A 21,502-nucleotide genomic window follows, 5' to 3' on the forward strand; every position below is an offset into this window, starting at 1 on the left:
ATGAAAGAGAAAAATAAGTCTAAATGAAGTATTCCTTCTTTTCCTCTGCATGCACATGGTTCCCCTCAGCATTGATGATCGCTGTGTCTGCGTCTGGGGCGTCCTCTGCTCCCTTGGCCTCGTGTGTTAGATACGTACCTGTAGACACACAGAGCCGTACAGCAAGTTATCCACCCGCTGAAAAGCACTAGACATTTGCTCCAGTCAAGGCAATTCTTATTCATAGAAGATCAAGTGACCTCTTTTACCTTTATGTCTGGCCAGATATCGTCCAAGAACTATTATCAGACACAAGGTGATGAAGACGACAACTGCAACAACTCCACCAATTAAGGCGTGGTCAGGTCCATGCTGTCCTAAAGCATTAGGATCTATACCGAGACAGAGACAGAGAGAAATGGAGGGAAAAGTGGATACAAAAGAAACACCTGCAAGATGTTTAGCTGCTATCTAATGCAGGTGTAGACATTTATTCAAACGCATTGAAAAAAATGTAGTCATGAAAAAATCCTTACACTTTGACACACGCGAACAATGCACAGTCCCAAATGAGCTTTTGTCATATTTAGAGCAACCTGACATCGCTGCTTTGAAGTGTTTAAATTGAGGAAAATATGTAATCATAGGAAGTACCACAAATCTTTGCACAATTCAAGAATGTGGCAATAGCAACAGCAACATGCTGCAAGAAAATTGAAGTCCAGCCCTGAGTGATGTTTTAGATTTTTCGCCCAAAAACTCTACACATGCTATCTTTTGGGTTTTCCCCTTGCTCACGGCCACATTCAGCTGCTGACGATCAGGTTCTTTAAATAAGTGTTATTTAACATGAGGCGTTCTCCGGGCGGAGAGCGACCTGAAGGTTTCCCAGGCAGGAGCATGCCTTGTGTCGGTCCTGTAATAAACAGTAAGTGGCTATGTCTTTGCAGTGCACCTCATGTGCTCTCATTATTTCAAGGTGATGGATGGCTATGTCTTGTGCTCAGATTTGCAAAGTGACCCTGGGAAATGACGGCGGGGATGTTCCTACAAACCTCGTTATACTCCTCTGTTTACGAAATGCAACCATCCATGGGACGTTAAAAATAAAAAGAGATGGCATCGAGAAACATGCAGTTTATATAACTACATGCAGGATAGAACCAACACGATTGTTTTATCATGGACTCACAAACAGGCACTTCACACTTTAAAGCGATAACTGTTTTGGTACAACAGTTGAATTAACTCAATTTTGGTTGCATTTTGGTCGATGGATATAATGATCTCTTCGGGTGATTCCGCTGTCAATGAGGGGCATAAGCAATTTTCATATCCCACTGGGCTGGTGCACACTGCAGCTGAAAGTGTCATCTCAACACAACTTGCTAATTATGCTTTCCACTTACACAGTGTCACAAAATGCGTATTTATACTTGTCCAAACCAAGTTTTGAGCTTCAATTCAATACACGGATTATTTGTATGTCTATGCAAAAAATGGGAACAACTTTCTTGAATATCTAAGATGGCACTTAATAAACTATAAACACTGTCACAAAAGGAAAGCTACAGACATTTCAACGGCAAAAAGGGACCTCAATAACTCAATTTGCAATGTTTTGTCTGTTCGGGGGTTTAATTGTATCAAGAAAGACATTTTAATCTTGTTTCTATTCTGTTTCCATCGCGTCTGGCAGACCTCACATATTAATACCATATCAAACTAAATTGCTGCAACCACATGCTATGCATATATAATACATCATGAACATAATGAGACAAATATAGTGAACAGATTTTTTTTTTGATGTGATCAGAAATGTGAAAGATCACAAGTTTTGATGATCTGTAATCAAATATGTACACACTGGCACAGACACAATCTCTATCCCAGCTTCACTTAGATAAAGAGGTCCATTTCATTGTGCAAAGACGAACCGAATCAGAAACATATTGTGCGATAACATATGCAGCCTGCGACATGGCTGGAGAGAAAGCAGCTGGCGTCAGCAGTGTGAGCATCCATGCATGGTGATGGTTTGGCTCATGCTGTGTGGAGGCTATGATGTGTCCTGACCCAGATCCAGATTCAGCATCACACACTGTAAATCTGGCTTGCAAAGATCGTCTAGTGGGATATTTACCTGTTGTAGGCCCTGGAAAGTCTTTGGCTGTTGCCATGGTTGCAGACAGTGACAGCAGTAAGGGAAGACGAGGGGGAACAACACCGTGATAAAAAAGGTGACCACAAAGTTCGTATACGAAATATGAGGAATTAGCATGGTCAGTTTTTTTTTATTTGACAACGTGCAGAAGTGACGGAAAGCAAAGCTTGCTGTCACAGCCAAATGCATGCATAACTGGAGTTACTGGAAACGGTCACTGGGAGAGCAGCACAAGATAACGACGAGGACAAGATGAGCATAACGATTGAGATTTTTTGTATGTAAAAATATATATAAATATGTACATCCTTAATGCATCAAAATTACAAATAAACATAATTTTAAGTAATAAGTAATGTGATAATAGTAATTCGCCAGCATCTATATATTCAACAAGAAAACTAAAAGATTTGGCAGTACTTACTCATTGTTGATGAACGATAAGTAAGATTATAACAATATGGCCAAATGGAAAGTTGCTCAAAAAAGTAAAGTCACAGCTTACATAATGAGCTTTGGAAAGACACTGAATATTAACATAACTTTTTTTTATTTACAGGAAAACTCCAAAGGGCCTTCAAGGTGCATAGGTTGATAATCAAAATAAAGCACAACCCAAATCTAAGAAACGTTTGTGTTTTCTCGATCATAACACCAGAACTAGTTTGACTGTTAAGGTCGTTAGCATGTATTACCTGCAGAGAGATCTTGTGGAAAAAGTCACACCCAAATACTACAACATGAATCCCATTAAGATGGATGAACTGAAGTAAACACATGGAGCATGTCATTTTGGTAAACATTATTAAAATGTAATTGCATGTGTTCTTATTGTTTGGTTGTAATGAAAACATTAGAAAAAATTAAATCATTCAGCCTAAGAGCAAAAGTATAAACACTCTTGTTTTCTATTTTCTGCTTCTGTAAAGATGTAAATTTGTGCGGTGGTTTGCAAACAGTAACTACCTGATGTGGTAAGGTACACCAACAGTATCTGCATATTGTCAGCTACCAATGACAAAAACTAATCAGAAACAGCAATAAAAATGATGGGAAGGTAACGGCGCTGTGTTAAAAGATGAAGCAGAAAGGAAAGAGAAAAACTAGACAGCGTGTTGAATTCGTCCAGTAAAACATTGCTATTTTCCAGCTCAAAGCCCGGCTGTTAGCTCATCAATCATCAACTGTGTGTTCAGTTTTGTGTTTGTGAGTGCATGGAGCATTGAGGCGGGGACACGGGGGAGGGAGGGACTGCCTATGCCTGATGTGGGAGGGTAGGCATTAGCAGACTGGAAAAACAGAGGCTAAAGAAGAGGGGAGCTGATGATAGAGGTATAAAGGTGATGACATCTACTAAATGAAAGCAGCAACAGAGGGGGAGCAAAAACAAAGCTCTCCATGGAGAACAGGCTCAACAAAACTTACAGGACAAATAAATAAGTGTAATGCCTGTATTTTACCTGAGTGAATACAGGCAAAAATAATAACAAAAGATGTACATATGATAAAATCGAAAGAGTTGGAAAAATTACTAGATTCTTTCCGCAACATCTTTTGGGAAAAGGATGACTCATACCGTCCATGAAGGACTCATAATTATTACATCTATTACATTTTCAAGCTAGATTGGTTGTTAAATGGGCCACACCCATAGAGAATGTAAAACGCATCATGTACCATACTGGTTGAGGTCAAAATATATAATGTACGAGGGAAATATGAGGGTAAGGGGGAGAGGAGCAAGAATGCAGCTTCACAATCACATGCAGTCATTTCTCAACTGTATTTAACCAAACTACTAACTGTTACCATCTCTCAAACACTCAAAGTAATTATCCTATACGGTGTTTCCTCGCTTTATTAAATACACTGTACTAAGGAGCATAATAGCAGATGGTGATGAATTGCGTTGGAGCGATGACATTTATTGCTACTCAGCTCTCCTGTCATTAGCAAATTAGGCTTATAGGCTGAGATGATCTGAAGAGACCGGGTAAGTATTCAGACAGACACGATGTAGCACTGAAGAATGACTGTCATCATCGGTGGAAATGAGCCCGTCTCGCACATCCTTTGCCTGCTCAACTATATTTGTCATCCTTCCTGCGAACCAGGACTCTTGTATTTAGTGAGAGGGCTGGCAAGGGTTATACAGTTAGCTATTTCCTCTGTTAATCCTTTAAAAATTGAGAAACACCTCTCTGTCACATCCCTATAAAACTATAAAACACAGATCAATTTAAGAGATTTGAATGTTTCTCTTTAAACTAATTTGAATGAGTGGATGTGAGGTTGGACACTTTGGTCCAACATATGACTCGCAGATATGACAGGATGATATGTACTAGCCAGACATCGCTGCCTACCCCTGAATGAGCATGCAGAAAGAAGTAGCTAAGCTAACAAAAGCTGAAAAGACGAATGTGGCATTCTTCTTTTCCTTCCATTCTCTGCTTTTAATATTGAAAAAAATAAGCTGCTGTGCATCCACTAACTGCTTGTGAGCTTGAATAAGTCCAGCGTCTGAGCTGTGATAAGGTGCTCCCAAACAAACTGTGGGACTGTTTAACTGGCAAAAATGGAAACAAATAAATCCATGTTGAATTTTAATATTCTGTCCTTGTTTTTGTACTTTTACTTGGCTGTATTTGATAAATGTTATGAACATGTGCTGCAGAGGTCTTAATGATCCGTTTCCTGCACCATGCTGTCTTTATTCTCTCAGACGCTCCACTGTCTCGGGATTAACTTATCTCTCCTCCAGGCAGTACTCGGAAGCTAAATTCTGCATCCTTAACACTTTTCCCCGTTTCCTCAGAGGAAGAGGCCGAAAGCTAAACCTGTGTAGCAATTTGTACAGTACAGTGAGGTAAACTGGGTTATCGTGCACAGTGCCAAGGCAAGATTTGGAATTGAAATCTTGAGGAAGTGGTCTGCAAACTGGTGACATGCAGTTGTACTATCAGTGCTTGTCCTAAAATGCCATTACAGTTCATTTTAAATATTTGAACCACAAAATTATATATAATAAAAATTAGAAAACAAACTTATTACTATTCTATTTTCACATTTGTACTCGGTTGTTGGAAGCCACCCTCTTTATACTCTTTTCTATCTAATCCTAGAATCTAATCTATTACCATCTGGCAGGAAATGTACGACTGTCCATTTATCATGCTGCTAAATTGTGAGATTTGCATTTGTTTCCCTGTTCCAGGCAGCCATTTGTTTCCATTAATTTATATATAAAGGAAATTAGCCATTAGTTTTAAATACGTCTGCATTCATTATTGTTTAAGTTACAATATTGTTGAGAGGTCACACAAAGGAACCTTGATAAATGTATCTGCATGTACACTGCATGATCACACATTCATAATATGGTACCTTTTTTATATTTTCCAAAATTAATGGAAATCAATGGGTGCCTCAAAGGGTAAGATAAATTCATCCAAAAAGCTAAAACTGTCATCACGCTTAAATATGGTCAGCCAAAATGTGCACATGATTTGCAGTTGAGGAGCTAAACCTTGCAAACACCCTGTCAGGGTCTTTTTAGTGTTTTATGGAAAACCAAATCCAAGATGACCTCAACTTAACTGGCACATGACTTTATAGCCATATTAATTAACTATTTCCATCCTTCCATTAGCTATACCGACTTTCATGGCCACAGGGAGCTGCAGTCTGCATATATTCGTAAATTAATCACCAATGACTGTTATCGGGCTAAAGTCAAACGTTTCTGTTCACAACCTACTTGTCTTACAAAACTGACATTATTAATGTTCCAAGAGTCGTTATGATTGCTTATTTGACAGAAACATTGGAATTCTAAGAGACATTTGTGATTCAATTGTAAAAATTTTCATCTGATATTTCATAATTTCTTTCGCTATTATTGTTTTGTTATCATGCCTTTTAAGTTACAGGCCTTTTTAAATGGTTGTATTGTGCACCATCTAGCAGTTAAATTGCCAGACTGATAATCCCTCTTCTTGCTTTGTATCTTTGTAATGAACACCAATCATCTTTGAGTCAGCACAAAGAGTGTGCTGCAAAGCCTGGAGGATGAAGTGACGGCAAAACCGATCATCCTTAACAAGACTAACCATTACGGTACCCACCATATACAAACAGTATATATTCAGCACTGCTGGTCCCCAGGTGGTTGCTGGCCTCACAGCGGTATGTGCCATTGTCTGTTTTATTAAGTGTGGTGATGGTTAGTTCCCTGCCCTCCACAATCATACGCTCGATGTCTGGCAGCTCTCCTCCATCTTTAGACCACAGCACCGGTTCAGGTCTGGGAAAGAAAATACATAGTTTTCTTTTCATCTTGCTGCATATGTTTTCCTAAATGTAAAAACATATTGAGTAAACTGAAGAAATATTCACGTTTAAGTCCAATTTTTGCCTATTTTTATGCTAGTAGTTGAGGCAACTTACATTGGGTTGCCTATGGACACACACTCCAATTTGAAGTATTGTCCTTCCTGTGGAATAATCAGTGAATGTGTGATCTCCAGATGGGGAGCATCTGCGGAGAAGGGACAAACAATTTGCAATGCTATGACAGTACTGTATGTTGGAGGCTTTAACTCAAACACTGCACATCACACCACAGTAGTTAGTTATTTACCCACTGGGCAGCTTTTAGCTCTGGCCCCTATCCCTCTTCTGCTTTGGTACTAATCCCTTACCTGCAAACTAATCCTACACTAATCCTGAACAAATGCAAAACTAAACCTGCAGACATTAATGTAATCTCAATCCTTGTATTTCTTCTCATTGCTAATCTTACACCTAATTCAGATTTGCAGGGTGTGTGTGACTACACTCACAGTGGACCTCCAGGACCTCAGTTGTCATGTAAGGGTTCAGCAAAGACACATGCTCCACGCTGCAGGTGTAGGCGACGCCATCATCCCGTCTGTCCACCTTCAACTGAAGGCTACTCCTCACTGCGAAGGATTTTCCTGTTGTGTTCACCTCTTTAGTGCCTGCAGAAAGTCAGAACAGATTCAGATTCAGATTCAACTTCATTGTCAGAGTACAAGTACTAGGACAACGAAATGCAGTTTAGCATCTGAGCAGAGTGCAAAAGAAAGCAGTAAAAGTGCAGTGCACTGTGCTGGATAAATACAATGTACAGTATAAACAGAATAAACAAATGCATATATGAATATGTATATATATATATATATATATATATATATATATATATATATATATATATATATACACAAATATACATACATACATACATACAGGCTATATATGTATACATATATATACAGGCTATATATATATATATATATATATATATATATATATATATATGTAACATAAACATGAACAGGGGTGCAATGAACTTGTGGATTGCTATTATTATTATCGGAGAACAGTTCTGGCTTTTGTGAAAGTCATTCATGCAACAATTATTCTTGAAAAAGAAGAAACAGAAATCAGCTTGAATGTTAACTGAAACTTGAAAAAATCTGACATTTTATTTCAAGATGTTGCTTTTCTGACACAGACAGCTGCGGTGTTGTTGTTGTTGTTGTTGTTGTTGTTGTTGTTGTGTTTTTCTCTGCATCTCCTTTGAGGGAGAGAATCCTTGGCCTTTGAAAGTCAAGTCAAAGTAGAGTGAATAGTGAGGGGAGAGCAGTGTGAGCATTGACTCGGTTGAATGGGTGTGTTTGCTCCTCCAGGACCAGCTCTCAAACATCCCAGTCAAGACAAACAGACAGAGTGGATCTCCAAAGTGTAGTCACACCTTTCTGTTCATTGTCTTAGTTTCATACCCAAACTCTCACCCCTTACACACCTTCAGATCTTGATTTGTGTTTGTTTTGTCCCTGCCCTGTGATGTCGTCTTCATTTAGAGACTCCTCTAAACTTATAATTGGAAGCATTTCTTTGTTGTTTGCTGCTACTCCCCTGTCAATGCTTTGTGTGTTAGCGTCACCTTTCTCTGGAAAGAGCTGTACTGAACAAGGCAAAAAAGGACAAAGGTAATACTTGAAGATTGCCTCAGAAAGACTTTTCACTGGAGCTACTACCCTCCTCACCTCCTTAGATTTTTCCCGTACTACATAGTCCCCCCTCCCCGTCCTCCTCTTCCTCACCCGAGATGGGATTTCTCTTTCACTGTACCTACAATTACATCAAGGACATGATTTGAAAATCTGATTATGTAAGTTAAGTGAAATGGTATATTTTATTTTTGGGCATTTTTGAAAGTATGCACCTCATTCTGGATCGAATTTATATTAATTAGAATATCTTTTGTGTCCATGTTGACACACAACAAGTACAACTTCAACAATAAAAGTGAGAAGAAGAAGAAGAAAACAATTACAAGAAGAGGAAGAAGAAGAAAAAATAATGCTGTTTTACATTCAACCTCACTGACCCCGAGGACATCATTCTTTGATCGATGGATGCATCACAAATTAGATTATTTTTGAAACCTAATTCCATCCAATACCATTTGAACAACCAGGAAAGTCAGAGGCCTTGCATTTTGCCCTGAAGTACAGAAGAAGGATAGTAAGTATCTCTGTGGCGTCAAACACAAATCTCTCCAGCTTTCTCTTTCATTCATCAAGTCGCCTGCAGCATCAGAGCTGCCGTAGAAGAAGCTGTCAGTCTGTTTCAAGGTGGCTGCTAGCAACGCCAGAGAGCATGCAGAGGCAGTTTCTGTAAAAATGTGAATGTGCCCAGGTGTACTTGCTATGAACCAGAGCCCCAAGAGGCATGCAGATCTACATTCAGGCAACTGGGGGCGCTCCTTTAATCACCACCTGCATCTGTTTTAACAGGGAGGAACCTCAGTGGGAGGATTCCATTTTCTTTCAACGTATTACGGTTTAGAGTAATACTAGGGTTGGTTGGGTAAAGTCATGGCTTGTCTTCAGATTGATTATCGTTTTATGTTCATTCGGTCAGGTTGTCCTCAGCCATGAAGAAATGAGCACGTAACACTTTTCTTTTATGGTTATTTCATGAAGGCATCAGAGGCATTCTCTAAAAGTGCATTTGTTAAATTTAACACCAGAACCTCCTGCTTGGTGCAGTTTGCAACCTACTGCCTGCTGACCAATATATAGAGCCTACAATGTTTTTCATTTTTCAAGTTTTAATCAATGTGGAATGGTTAAATATGTTCACACATTAACATACACCACTATCCATGTTGACAGGTGGTTTTGAACCACTCATTGGAACTAATCGAATGGCTACGATGCACAATTGTTTGATAATCACTGAAGCCTTGATTACATGTTTGTAATGCAGTGGTAACGGCAGTTTAAAATTGTGTCTTGGTTTATTATATTATTATGTAATATAATCAGAGCAGAGTTGTGCATTGATCCCTCCACAAAGCAGATGATGCTGGAGCGCTGTACTTCTTTTAAGAAGCCGCACAAGATCAATGCCCAGCATATCAGGGAAGAGCCATGTGTGAATGCAAAAGGCCTAAATACATCGACACACACACACACACACACACACACACACACACACACACACACACACACACACACACACACACACACACACACACATACAGAGCAAATAAATACTATTACCATACTAATACAACAAAAAAGGATTAACCATAAAAATGAGGAGGATAAGAACTCTATTGGTTTCTAAATGCTTTGCGACTAAGTTCTAACATGGGTAAACGGAAAATGGCGTAAAGTGAAAAAGTAAGTGTGCACTGTTTAAAAATACAGCATGTTGAACAATCTAAAGCAATACATGTGAGAAAACAGTACGGGGGTCTACAGGTACACTCCTGTAATATGTCTTATTTGTAAAATACTCATAATCCCCAGTTTATCACGCCCTTTCATAAAACCTAGAGAGTGGGTAAACAAATAAGCTACAGAAAACACTATGAACCAGGGAGTAATGTTTTTAGATTTAGGTTACCGGATGTTTGACACATAATTGAAAAGAAAATATCCCAGTTACACTGTTGTGCAGCAACACATAGATCAGCCCTGCTGGTAATGGCTGAAGGTATTGAATACAACATCATTCTTGCTCACATGCCAGTGGTAGCACCACACTGAGCTCCGGTATGGATGAGGCACGCAACCTCATTTTGAATTATGGCCTTGATGAGGATGAGAATATCAAACAAGAAGAAGCAAAGTAAAAGATGATAACCTTCAGTAATAGAGGACAAACAAAAGATTAAATAGTCAGGTTGAATTTACGTGACCCAGTTAATTCAGAAAAATCAACAGATGATGAGGTTGACCCTGGTCACAGAAGCTAATTTGGGCAAAATGCTGAGGTCTAATTAAGTTATAAAGGTTACACTTCAACTAAATAAGACAGTTTAAACAATACATTCCATATACGTGTCGTGTATAGACCTTGTTATATTTAGCAGGAATACAAATAGTAAATTATCATGCTGTCATACTTGTCTTTATTCAAACACACTTCAGACAAAACATATAGGCCAAAAGTTGTCTAATGACATGATGCATTTATTGCATATGAAAATGATGATAATAATAATATACAGTATATAATCTGGAGATGTAAATGTCTTGATATCTTGCTGAACTGAATATATATATATATATATATATATATATATATATATATATATATATATATATATATATATATATATATATATATATATATAAAGAGCAGAGTTGCCATGTTAGAGCTGTTGTGTATTAGAATGTGCCTTTGTGTCATTGGGAAAGGAATATATAGGCCACTTTATGTATGCAAAGAAAGTGACAGTGGGTGGATTTTTCCTCAATAGATTATAATTTGAAACCTAGCTGTCACTCAGCGACACAATTTGTATAGCTCTTTACTCTGCAAACAAATTATTTGACACTGGATGACAGTTGCATTTTGAGGTTTGTAATGCTGCGTGCTTCTCATATAAATTGTTGAAAAACAAATCATCAAAGCATGAAATACATATGACATGTTTTTGCTATTACACCTGCTGTCATCTTGGAGCTTTGTAGACTGGTCCCCCAGTGGGGATAGATTTGACTGACAGCAGACACTGGTGGCAATGATCTACCACAGAAGAACCAATGGCAAAACATGCTGCTCCCAGCACATACTCGCTAAAAAAAAGCTTTAAAGCAGCACCTACAAAAGAGTTGGATCCGGAGCACTGATTGACATTCCTCCTCTTTGACACTTTGACATGGAAATGAAGTTTTCAAGTCAAGCCCTCCAGTCTCTGCTTTGTTCTTTATCTCTCTTTGACTCGGAGATGCATCACACCAGTTCTGTTTGCCCAAGCGGCTTAATAAAAAAACACCATACACAGGTAAAACTAATAAAGGCACATTTGTAAACAAGACACTAGGTTGGGGTAGACTTGGGGCACATGACGTGTTTTATAGATGTGCAATTCACAATACCATTTCATACATCAAATATTAATGTAGAGGTAATTTTTAATTAATTTTGTAATTTTGTTTATGCACATTTGAGATGCAAGCTAAACTGAAAAACACTTGTGCCCCCCCACCCTTACACTTTGTTGATTTACCTTTTGGCATTTGTTTCATGTGCATATGTCTATATATGTTATATTAAGCTTTTATATTGAGCTTTAAAGAGTTATTTTAAAGAATACCTCAATACATAAAGCAAAAAGAGAGATCAGCTCAGAGCCTCTCGAGATGGACAGCAAGTCTGGTTGTGACACTGTGAGCCAGCTCTCCACTGGCCTTTCAGCAATCTACGTGCATGTCATCTCAACAAGAAAACTTCATATCTCAGCCCCTCTCCCATCAATCATCATGTAGTGCTGGGCAGACAGAACCACCAAGAAAAAGCTCTCTGGTGCAAATCTTCAATAAAGAGCAACTGTCACACTGAGTCTCTACAGCAGGCTCTGTTACATTAAAGAGCTCCACACGGCTTACCTCTGCCATCAAATTGAGGAAAAACATTCCATTCCTATTTTTTTTTAATGTTTTTGTCTTTTTGTACATTTTTTAAGCAGAAATAAAAGCTATAAAAACACCAAGTGCAGAGCTTCAGACAGTTTGGAAAGAGGTATACAACAAAGGCAAAGCTCGTAAGGCACATCGTGTGAAACCACAGAAAACTTCTGCCAGTTTAGTGTGATCAGCACACTGCACCATCTGCTGCCTAATGCATTGTCTCTGTCACTGTTTTTTTCCCCCTCCTGGGTGAATAGTTATGTGGCCTTTCTAAGTTTGCATTCTTGTGCGTTCTTGTATCCTCCTTGACTCGTTTGACTAATCTAATTGCTACTGTTTGAAGAAAAAAAATACGGCACCTTAGAGCCATCTGTGGAACGAATGCCAACTAGAGCAACTCACCACATGCAAACAGCACTAAGGTAGGTCATACAGGGAATTTGCAACCGGGGGATACATTAACAACTGTGTCTTTTTAGGTGAATACTAGTGGTGTAACGGACCACCGTCGATCCGTGATCCTCATGGTTCCGCACGCTTGTGGACCGTGGATTAATTACACAGTTCCCCGTTAACCATCAGTGTGAAATACAATTTTACTGACGATCGTTGTCCTTTGATATTCAGTAAAATGTGCAATCAGGACATTGGCATTCATGCGTTTCTCGTCGCCGATCTCTGATAATGTTACATTGTAGACGGACGACCAATGCAACGAACTAAGGTTCCGTTCCGTTACATTATGATGCGTTCTGCTCTGTTTAGTGAAAACAAGTATTGGACGAAGATAAATTATAACGTTATCATGATGTGTTCCAGTGCAATCTCGTAATATTTTGTTTTAATGAGTAATTTTAATAAATACAGTTGTTTGAAAGAGATTAATAGATATTAGAGATAAATTATGAGCCGTTTAACTTCCTAACACCAGCTCTGATCACGTCAAAAATACATCTTTTATTCATCATTTGAATTATGTGTTTCTATAAAGAAAACAACACTCTACATTACTTTACTAATTAAAAGGATAACATTTAGAATTTCTGATGGTTTACACTGACTTCAGAGTGGTTGGAATTATTTTTGGAACGTTGGCAAAAATAAAGTCTGGAGCCTTGTAAACAACAATCTGCCAATATGGATCATCAATGATTGGCAATTAGTATCAGCTCCTTTTGCTCTTTTGTGCTGATCTGATCTGTGATCCAATCCGTGACTCTAACCCGTGATACGATCCGAACCGTAAGTTTTATAATCCATTGCACCACTAGTGAACACAAAACATGAACCATGCAGTCTCAACACAGTCTGAAACTGTTAGCATGAAATCGTTTTTCTGGTTCCTCTCTCAGACTGCTTAGGAGGGCTAACTCTCACTTAAAACCCCTTGTTGACGGTTGTCGCGAATTTGCATCAAACCTCTTCCGGTCTTAATGCAGCCTGTCGATGCATAGGGTGCATCCCAAGTCTTTAAATTGCATCCCCGTTTCCCTCACTTGCGTCTTTTCCTTGCGTCTTAGTCCCTCCCACCAGGGATGCAGGAAATATGTTTTAATAGACATGAGACGTCCTTTCCTCTGAAGCGTCACGTGAAGCTACGTTTATGATGACTGTGGCCGACTGACAGCTGATCACATCTGATCAGTTGTCAGTCGCTTTAACAGCTGACAGCAGTTTTGTCTGCAGAGTTTTTAGCGAATATTCCAATAAAAATGCACTTAAAATATTTATATCAACTATTGTATGTTTTCAGTTGATTTAATGGTGTTAAACTACAATTTATATTAATAAAGACACAGTTATAATGAGTGTCAGAGTGGAGATGTTTTCTCTGTCGTCTGTTACCGTTTAACCTGCATTGAGTATTTTTATTCTGTGATGTGTCCTGCTTATACGCGCAGGATCCATTTCTACCGGCGGAATGCGTCTTATTTATTATTTACGTCGGTATGTTTTGAAATTCTGATTGTGACATCATTATAAAATAACCCACAATATAAATGTAGTTTATCTTCATTACGTGTTGTAAACAAGTGTTTCCTCTCTACAGCTCTCTGTGATTTACTCTCTGATCTAAAATATGAGGATTTGCACCTTCTGTGTTGAATATCACTGTAAAGCCCAAGCCAATGAGCTGAATTACCCTGCAGTGTAAAAATGTCCCTTTTGATGACCACCTTTACTATTGCATGATTGATTTGTGTTCCTTAATTAATCAACCAACTGAGTACATCATTACTAGTGGCACAAACAGTAGAAAACCGAATGCTGTGCAGAACTTGTTGATGTACACTTAACTTTATAATTAGAATCAATACGAGGCCCTCCTATACACAGTACATCTTCACCTTGGTCACGTAGTGAAATGTGGAAGGCTCTGCCACAGTCCAGCAACATTTGGACGGCGTCCAACAACAGCAGCAACGCTGGCCGTGAGCCAGGCGAATCATGGCAGCGCTAAACCCCAGCCAGCGGAACAATGCATGAATATGAGCACAAAGGAATGCAGCAGCTGAATGACTTGACAGTAATGATGTCCCCAAGAGAGGGTACAAGTGGCAACAGAAGATACTATGCTCTGTGAAATCCACACCCCATGCCTACCTTGGACCTCCTTGTCATTTCGGAACCACCGGATATTGGCAGCTGGTTTGCTGCCTGGTGTGGTGCACGTCAGGGTGATTACGTCCCCCTCCATGGCAGGCTTGGTGAATCCTGTGATCTCTGGTCGTCCTGGCACTCCTATGGTGCATGGAAATATAATTATAATTACCACACCAAATGCATATATGAGGCTGTATTCCTCTGATGAAAAGAAATGATTAATTGATATTCAGATTCATGTTTTATTCTCTCATTAAAAAGACACCATTTAATTTAGACTTTTTATGTTTGATTTGAGGACAAAAAGGCATGATATAAAAGGAGTACCATCATACCAATAAAATGTCACCAACCAAAACTAAAAAACAATAGGAATTGTATGAATGGGAAAGTTTTTAAATATTATTTAATAAAGTCAAAGATGAAATACCCCAAATGTGTCCTTCAAGATAACTGAAGCAAATGTATTTCTGTCTGACGAAGGTCATCCTCGAGTTGATTTTTAGTTTTTGTCAATTTATGAATATCCTTTGACACACCTGTGTGTCGTAACCCTTGTGTTGTCTTGGGGGTCAAAATGACCCGTGTACGAGTGTATATGTATGTGTGTTGATGGGTCATTTTGACCCCAAGACAACACGAGGGTAGTTTTTTGTGTGGCTGTCCTGCCTGGCAGACATTTCATTATGGTAACACAACTAGCTTGCAATTATTTATTCTAATAGATACGGGTGAATCCTAATTCAGAAATGTTATTTCGTGGTAAAGAAAAAGAACAGACTATAATTAAAAATGTGCATGTATTTATGCTGTCAGAACATGACAAATTAGCCACAATGAATTGGCCATGTTGACACTATTCCCAAACAGACATACTCACCCAGAACAGTGAGAAAGGCCTTGGTGGTCTTGACAGGCATGGTGAAGAGCGAGCAGGTGTACTGGCCCTCGTCTGACAGGCTGACGTCACTGATTCTGATGATGAGTTCCTTTGACGAGGCTCGCACCAGCTCGATTCTGTGGTCCCTCAGAGCTGAATAAGGAAGGAGAATCACACAAAGAATCACGGAGTGTCCAGAGCAAAGACAGAAAACACAGTTTATTTATGGGCACATTCACACTGAATTCAGTGATGGCAATTCCCATTTGTAATTCAAATGACCCCTTACAAGGCTATGGCTAAATGCACTGTGCTTTCAGTTATTTCAAATACCTGTCAAATGCAGCAAACACATACTGTGGCCAGTGATTTAAAACATATTCTTTACATTTGCATTCTAGCTTGACAGTCATATTCAGTCTGTGAGAATATCGAAGGCATCAGCGGGAAGCACTGAAGCGTAGCAGCAGAAAAAGCTTATAGTCCTAGATTGTAATATCTATTTAGGTAATCACTTACATTCCAGGTATTGATTCACACTCACTTTAACACTTTTAGTAACTGGCTCTGCCTGGGACATTTTATACTTTGAACATTGATATCAAAACCTTACCCTGGCCTTCTACAGAACCACTGAGTACTTATTTAATTATTTTGTATTTTTCACTGAAACTATAGGCTAAACTAAATAATAAAGTTCAGATCAAGGTTGAGCAATAGTACCACTTGGTGATTATTAACTGTCAGTATCATATTTGGATAATCACATTGCGTCAATGTGTTACAAACTACTCTCCCAATGAATGATTTTATGGAAATTGTAATGACAAACTAAGAAATACAAAATGTAATGCATAACCATTTCACAGGTATGCATTCCATTCATTGTACGTTACTGTACATCACCTTGATTTGATTATTTTATATTATAATTTTTCATGCATTTTCTGTATCAGGATGAGCAACAATATTGTTAAAACATTCTTGTTAATAGTGTGATATTTAAATCAACCACATTGCTCAGATCTAGTCCAATCTTAAGGTAAAAAACAAAACAACAATACTGCGAAAAGTACTTAAAATGAGCTGCTACAACTACATACAAATCAACAACTCCTACTAATGAGACTAATGATCAACACAATGGCCATTCTGAAAACACACCTTGAAATTAAACCGTTCAGTGTTTTCTTAGGCAACCCTGTCTCCTAAAAATTACGTTCCCCCAGAACCAATACGCATTCCCAATTACGTTTGATCAGAAACGTATCTCCTCCCTGATTATGTTTGTGTTTGACGTATTACACATACGTTGATTATACACGTATAGGTTGATTAAACAAGTATGTTGATTATACACGTATTTTAGTTTTACTGTTTTTATGTTTGTGTTTGACGTATTACAAATACGTTTATATTCGTGTGTTTGTGTTATTGTTTTCTTGCTTTATTTAAGCATATTTTAATTTTTAAACTCTGCGGAGAAAAAAGAAAAGAGGGGCGGGGTGAGGCCAGTGACAGCCGGCCAGTGACAGCCGGCCAGTGACAGCCGGCCGGCCCGGCCTGGGCGCCGGCCGCACCGAGAGCCCGAGAGTCGGCCGCACCAGGAGGCGAAGACCGTTTGCCCGCCGTTGTTAGGCGAGTCTTCAGACTGCTTGCACCGGGGCACCGGCCGCACCGGGAGGCTCGGGGCTCGGTCTTCAGACGCTTGGCGTCGCCGTCGGTAACAGCCTCCTTCGCGCCGGCTCCGGTCTTCTCTGAGTCGGGTTGTTTGTGAATGCAGAACAAAGTGTGTGATAAACTCCATCTAGTGCAGTAAACCACTGCGATCATCAGCAGACACTCGGATCTCTGTGGTCAAGTGCAAGTGCAGAATCTGACGTGAAAAATATTCAAATGGGGCGAAGGAGTCACGGGACCCAACGTCCGGTTTTCAAAATACTAACTGATATGAATGTGTTCAGAAAATTTCTGACCACATCCAAACATCTTAACTGTACTGGTCGTACAGAAATATTGTAATATGTCAAACACAATGTACTGTTACAGTTAAGATGTTTGGATGTGGTCAGAAATATTCTGAACACATTCATATCAGTTAGTATTTTGAAAATGTTGGGTCCCGTGACTCCTTCCGGTCTTCGGCTCCCAGTCTTCGCCTCCCGGTGCGGCCGGCGCCCGGCCCGACCTGCTGTCACTGGCCGGCTGTCACTGGCCTCACCCCGCCCCTCTTTTCTTTTCTTTTTTTGTCTTAGGACACCTTTACCACTGCTCATTCAGTTTACACCCTCATAAACCTGGGAAACCACACAGCTAAGCTGAAGAAGGTCATCTTGCACCTGTCATCTCTTATATAATTTCAAATTGAAAATCACCTGCTCCGACATGCAACCAACCACAGAGGGCAGGAAGGAAAGTGCTCTTCATTGTATAAATTACACATTCTTAATCCACACTCCCTTCAGGCCTGGCAAATTCTCTCCCTGGACACTTTTTCATCTGAAGTAATTTTAACTCTATTGAATTGTATTACACGGGGCAAATCTGGCAAAATGCAGCAGAAGTAGGTGTTGATTAGGATTTAATTTACATGGCCAGCATAAAATAACATCAGATAAAGAAGACATCTCTATTTAAATCATTAAACAACTGTTGTAGAGATATTTATGGCCCTAAGATGTTTCTTATTAGAGACTTTTTGTTATCGAAGAATAAAGAGTAAATAAAAACAATCTTCAAGCCAGAATTAAAATTTAACAACAGGCTCCGCCATCAGAGAGCCAGCTTATTATTTTCTATGGGGCTTAATACAAACATTTGATAGTCTTACTGAAGCAAACCGCTTCCTGAAACAAAGCTGCCTGATGTTCTTTGTAGTTAAGCATCCTCACTACAGAGCTTGAAAATGCCCAGAGGCTTTGGCAGAAAACAGAAAAGCCTTTGGTGGATGGATGCATCGGAGAGGTGATGGGGTCTAAACAAACATCATACTGGAACTCTGAAGATATGGAAGTACCGGCTGAGAAGATTAAAGCTTTGGACAATATGACATACTGTACTTCCCCTGCATATCCTTCCATCCCTGCATCGCGTGGAGAAAAGACAAGGAGAAACAGACTGACTTTTCTTCTTAACCCCCCTGTTCCTTCAATATTACAAAACAATGAATAGCTCCAGAAACCTCTGAGATACTGATAAATGTTCTGTCTGTTTCCCGAGAGGGATTTGCCAAGGGAAACAGACATATTTTTGTTAACGTGTTGTTTCACTTAATCTTACGTTAATCTTATGTGCTTCAGTAGCTGTGATTATATTGAATTCATGACTTCTACAAAAAATGTAACTGATTATCTTTAACATCTATATATACGGTCAGTCTGAGCCAAAGAAGTCATTGTTTTGGCAAAATATGGCTGGTGCTTCCGTGTTGGACCCTGGAACCCTAGTAGCATATTTAGCCATATTTAACCAACTATATGACTCGTTGAAACACACTGAGCACGTGGTTGGACAACAAAGTGGATTCTGCAGAATTGGATTATTCTGTCTGTATATTTAATTGGAAATTGATAGTGTATTCTTCTTACTGTTTTACTACTGTTTATTGTTATTTTATTTATATTACGTTTTTACTATGTGTCTCTATTGTATGCAAGGCTGCTGCAATCCCGCAATTTCCCCATTGAGGGACTAATAAAGGATTATCTTATTTTATTTTTTGCTGCAGGAGTGGTTGTAGAAATGTCTTTACTGAAACTAATCACCTCTGTAATCCATTGAAACTAATGCAAAAACAGTGACCAAATAAAAAACATTGACAATTTCAAGTGATGTGTAAAGTAAAAGTGTTTTATCTGCTGAACAATATCACATTACCATTAAAAGTAATTAAAAGGTAAATGCCAATAGCTGGGATACTGATTCAGATACTTTTAACCCAAGTTGTGGCTGAGAAACAACTTACAGTTAAACAAAAGACAAACTTGACTGATATGTTTTTGTCAGACGGGCACTGGCATTACATGGCACGTGAATCAATGACACATGGATAGAAGGAAATTTACAAAGGTTTGAATAACCCAAAGATAAGTGTTATCTATTACTCAAACAGCATATGGCCAGGAAAGCTTACCACTAGCATCCAATCCAGGCTAGACCCAGATTGTGGGCAGATCCGTCACAATCAGACCCAAATGCCAGCGGCTGACAAAGCCTTTTTCCAGGTGCTTTAGGAAATCAATGTGATGAAAAGGTTCATTTCCCCCAAACCCTAGATAGCTCCTGCATTGTTCATTCTGCTTAAGAGAAAGCATAAATCGGCAGCCTGACCTTGTGTATGCTACAGCCTTGCAGCATGGCAGCTTAATGTGCAGTACATCTCCTGTGATGGAGGCCTTACCAAGGCTGTCTCAAATCAGTAAAACTGACACCCGGTTCCCCCTCAGGGCAAGGGATGCTGTTGCTATGGCTCTTTGATGCAAAGTAATGTTTGCCTTGTTTCCCTGACAGTCCTTTGCACCATCGACCATGTCAGCGGTAGACCAATTTCAGGTCTCCCACGAGAACAGTATTTTGTCAGATTCCGTTTTAACAACCTAGGTCAATTGCACATTTTTTTTCTGAATATTCAATGCCCAAGAACCCATTTTAAAATGTAAAACAGCGGTTACAATGACTTATTCCATTACAGTGCATTTTTTTGATGTGTAAGAGAAGAACGAACAGTCTGGTTGGTAGCTACATTACCTCTGTCCTGAGATAAAACTGGAGGCAGCGAAACTTGAAGTGCACTTATCACATGGCATTCACGTCCACACTCTACTGAGCAGCAGACAGATGTTACCCAATGTTTCTAATCCAAAATGATGAAGTATCTCCTGACAGTCCAGATGGAAAAGGAGATTTTACATTGATCCATTATTCTTAGAAAACAAGCTGACGGCGATCAGTTTCAGCCAAAATACGTTGCATCCGCAGTGCCGAGTGTTTTCATTTGGTCATTTTTGCATTGCATTTGAAACAGTACTGGAATGTGAAAGCACTAGCTGTCCTTCAGCGAGAACAGGTTCCCCCACCCCTTCCCGCAGTCCAGCCAGGGGCTCCACTCTTCGCAATTAGAGTGTGTTTGCTGCTGGCTGTGCTCACTCAGTGACTGTGTGGGCGATTCTGGATGTGTTCCAGGGCTAGTGGTGCAGGCAGGGGGCTCTTTCCCACCACACATGTGGCTGCAATTAAGAGAAGGAAAGGGCCTTGTTCCAGAGGGCCATTGTTACTGCCCGCACTCTCAGAGATCCCACAGAGCAGATGCTACTCAAATTGGACTCATTTTCAGTGCTTGAAGGAGGAAAAGAAAGAAGGAGGAATTCTCCCGGCAGCTATGCTACGTCTCTTCTTCAAGTGGTGAATAATGATGATACGGAATATATTTTTGTCTGTCCATTTTTCAGCCCACTGACATATGCTTGATTGTACACTGTGGGATTGTTCTGTCTTTGAGTCCCTTTTTTTCATGTGAACTTTCTAAATGTAATTTTCATTACACCAAGTCACAGTGGGGTTTCACAATTGTATTGGTTTTCAAAGCAGTTTTACACATTTCAGGGTTTGTACAGACATAGTATAGTGTAACACACAACACTGACTTGACCAGCCCCTGCAAAAAGGATCTAAACAGTTTTCAGATGGGTTTCAAACTTCTACAGGAATTTAAATACAACATATTCTTCATTCTTCTAAAAAGCTCATATACACATGTGTGTGTGTGTGTGTGTGTGTGTGTGTGTGTGTGTGTGTGTGTGTGTGTGTGTGTGTGTGGCACAACGCTTAGTATAGTATACAGGAGTGGCTCTTCACATTAGTGATTCTAGCTGAGTGTACAGTGCCATAATGGAACATTCACATTTCAGTGAAGCT

At 39.4% G+C, this 21,502-nt stretch overlaps 1 protein-coding gene across 1 annotated transcript in view; it reads right to left on the bottom strand.

The window, feature by feature from the left end:
- The window catches only part of cadm2b (cell adhesion molecule 2b), a gene marked incomplete at its 5' end in the record, with an annotated part of 130,420 nt that continues 108,918 nt past the window's right edge, over positions 1-21,502 (bottom strand). The window contains 8 exons of the mRNA XM_079225018.1: positions 1-138; positions 249-371; positions 2,126-2,152; positions 6,274-6,452; positions 6,596-6,686; positions 6,991-7,149; positions 14,710-14,847; positions 15,590-15,742. Of these exons, the coding sequence (XP_079081144.1) occupies positions 20-138; positions 249-371; positions 2,126-2,152; positions 6,274-6,452; positions 6,596-6,686; positions 6,991-7,149; positions 14,710-14,847; positions 15,590-15,742 (989 nt within the window). The 3' untranslated portion in view covers positions 1-19. The remainder of the gene's footprint in view (positions 139-248; positions 372-2,125; positions 2,153-6,273; positions 6,453-6,595; positions 6,687-6,990; positions 7,150-14,709; positions 14,848-15,589; positions 15,743-21,502) is intronic.

Source organism: Taurulus bubalis (genome assembly GCF_910589615.1).
Source record: "Taurulus bubalis genome assembly, chromosome: 10".
NCBI lineage: Eukaryota > Metazoa > Chordata > Actinopteri > Perciformes > Cottidae > Taurulus > Taurulus bubalis.